General features: G+C 40.5%; 1 protein-coding gene across 1 annotated transcript in view; it reads right to left on the bottom strand.

The window, feature by feature from the left end:
• The window catches only part of VPS8 (vacuolar protein sorting 8 homolog (S. cerevisiae)), a gene marked incomplete at its 5' end in the record, with an annotated part of 56,019 nt that extends 54,040 nt beyond the window's left edge, over window positions 1–1,979 (bottom strand). Inside the window, 2 exons of the mRNA XM_009705534.1 lie at window positions 664–710; window positions 1,889–1,979. Of these exons, the coding sequence (XP_009703836.1) occupies window positions 664–710; window positions 1,889–1,979 (138 nt within the window). The remainder of the gene's footprint in view (window positions 1–663; window positions 711–1,888) is intronic.
• Window positions 1,980–2,562: the final 583 nt, after the last annotated feature.

The following is a 2,562-nucleotide window of genomic DNA, read 5'->3' as shown; positions in this document are numbered from 1 at the left end:
AAGGCCTACACTAACTTAAAACTGACCATGAAACTGGGCAGCCAATCTGCCATCAAATTTTCAGGCAGGCAAACACATCCTGAAGCACAAGGCTCATCTGGGCTAAGTTAATAATACTGTAACAGCAAAACTTATTTATCTGTAAATAAAATATACATGAAAAACAAAGTACAGCTGAATAATTATTGCAATAATTGTGTATTTTAAACATACCCTTCCCAGAAAAATGTTCTTGTAACAACTGAACAGGATCAGTCAATGAGTTTATTCTATGTCCGTCTATACACGGAGCAAAGTTTCCATCCTGAGGGTCAGCAAGTTACATACTGATGAGCACTTGCCAACCAAAGGTCCAGGAACTCTGGAGTTGCTTACAAAAAAAGGTTTCTCCACTGTGAGGGGACCAGTGATCTCAAGGCCTGGATGATAATGTCATATTTGGGGTTTGCTAATACTGCGTATTTTATCCCCACCTTTACCCAAAAGGTATTTCCAAGTGTCTTCTAAAATCCTGCTCACAATCTTAGCAAAAGAGGCATTAAGTACACGTTCTAGAGTTAGTTGGACTAACTTCTGGAGGACAGAAGCCATTTCTTCCAGGAACGCAGTTAGTATTACATCAGCATACATGAAAGTCCAGCTAGGAAGAGATCAGTGACTCACCCTGTCTGCAATGACTACCTTCCGCTTGCTTGTGTCCCCAGACAAGCCTAGAAAAAAAATGAGGGAGGGGAAAAAGAAAAAAATTAAGCTTTTCTCATCTAAGCTACCAGCGGAAATATAAAAATCCCACAGTTCAGATGCTAATACCACTACCCTTGAGATGCAGAAGTCGGGATACCTAAATACACAATTTTGTGTTCTACTTTTAGCCCACTCTTCTTCTCCCATTGGGAGCTTATTCTCCCAGTGTAAAGACTGTTCCAGCACAGGAATGGCAAGAACAGATCCGAGTGCTGTTTAACACTGAGAGAACGGAGGGCTGTCAAAGACTGTGTACATGAGGCTAATTGCTGGAGGATGCTTTGACGCAAAGAAGTTGAATTAAGTGCACTCTAAGGGAAAAAAGTGTTCTTACATGCCAACTCAAAAAGACAGTAGTTCTTGGAAAACTTAAAACTATCCACTTAATTGCACTATATCCATGCATTAAAGTGAGATATATCTTCATATACTAGCCATTTCACAGCAGGAGGATCTTATCCTGAGAACTCAAGTGTCATCTGTCAAAACCATGGAAGTTATTTGCTGAAAAGTCAATGTGTTCAGTCCAAATCAGACCATTCAAGCAGCAGTTTCTAGCATAATTAACATGTTTATCATAACAAGCAAAGTGCTCCCAAAGCATCCTCCTTCAAAATCTAGCAGTTCTTTCAGTCAGTTGTATAGTCAGAGACGTGAATGAAAGCACTTGCTTGGCAGAGCTGACAGAACATCACACTGAAAATCACCTACAGGTCATGCATGACCTTTAGAAATATTTTAGCAGGCTAGATATTCAACACCTGGATTCACCTCCTTCATGGCAAAGTGACAGCAGATAGGAATCACAACACAGACCAAATCCGATTCACCTCCTTCATGGCAAAGTGACAGCAAATAGGAATTACAACACAGACCAAGTCCAATTTTCATTTGAAAACAGCATGCTGCTAAAGGGATTACGACTGAAAAAAAGAATCCAACTGATCCATATAAGGGTGGTGTTTCTGCCAAACCCAAAGCAGCACATCCTACTTTCTCTTCTTCAATTCAATTCTCTTCCTTTTTTTTTTTCCCTGAAAAAGCGATTTCTGCACATGCACAGGTTTAAAGCCTTCCCTAGTGGTTTCAATAAAAACAAACAAACAAACACCACAAAAAAAAAAAAAACCACAAACAAACTTACCTACTACAGCCTTTCCTTTACCTTCATAAAAAGACCAAGCTAGAGCCAGGGCATCAGTGAGACGCTCTTGTTTCAGAAGGTGGTCGACTCTCTAAAATAACAAGTAATATTGGACCTTAGTATTACAGAAAAGAGGATCCCCTCCCATTTAAGATCAGCATTTCATGATCCCTGACAGCAAGGGGACAGGAAACCTCAGAAGCTCTCACATTGCAGTAAAGGACAGTATCTCAAAAAGATTCTCTCATATGTACAGTTTCTGCTGGACAGAAGAGACTACGAAATGTCACGCCCCAGTACATCAAGTCGCTGTGGGCTACATTTTAGGTAAGATGTTTGATGGATGGAGACCCACAGCATCAGCGAGTGTCTGCAATCACAAAGAATAAAATTTTTCCATTCCCCATCCTTGCCTCATCACTTAGAGCAGAACAAAAAAACTCTGCCTTGGTTTCAGCATATGGGTGTACGCATCCTACCCTTTATCTTCTCCTGAGCTCACAGTCAACAAGGACTGAAGCAGATCCCAAGTATTTTCTGCTTTAAGGAATTATCAGCACACAAGGTTGAGCACCACTAACCTTGGTATGTTAGGAAAAAATGTTAAAGTACTGTTTGAGAGAAGAGAGACTGAGTCTCAGACCAGCACTCTGTATTGCAGCAAGAACTAACTC

Source organism: Cariama cristata, unplaced genomic scaffold (assembly GCF_000690535.1).
Source record: "Cariama cristata isolate BGI_N322 unplaced genomic scaffold, ASM69053v1 scaffold2938, whole genome shotgun sequence".
Taxonomy (NCBI): domain Eukaryota; kingdom Metazoa; phylum Chordata; class Aves; order Cariamiformes; family Cariamidae; genus Cariama; species Cariama cristata.
The sequence above is the reverse complement of the archived record's forward strand: the minus strand, read 5'-3'. Positions and strand labels throughout refer to the sequence as shown.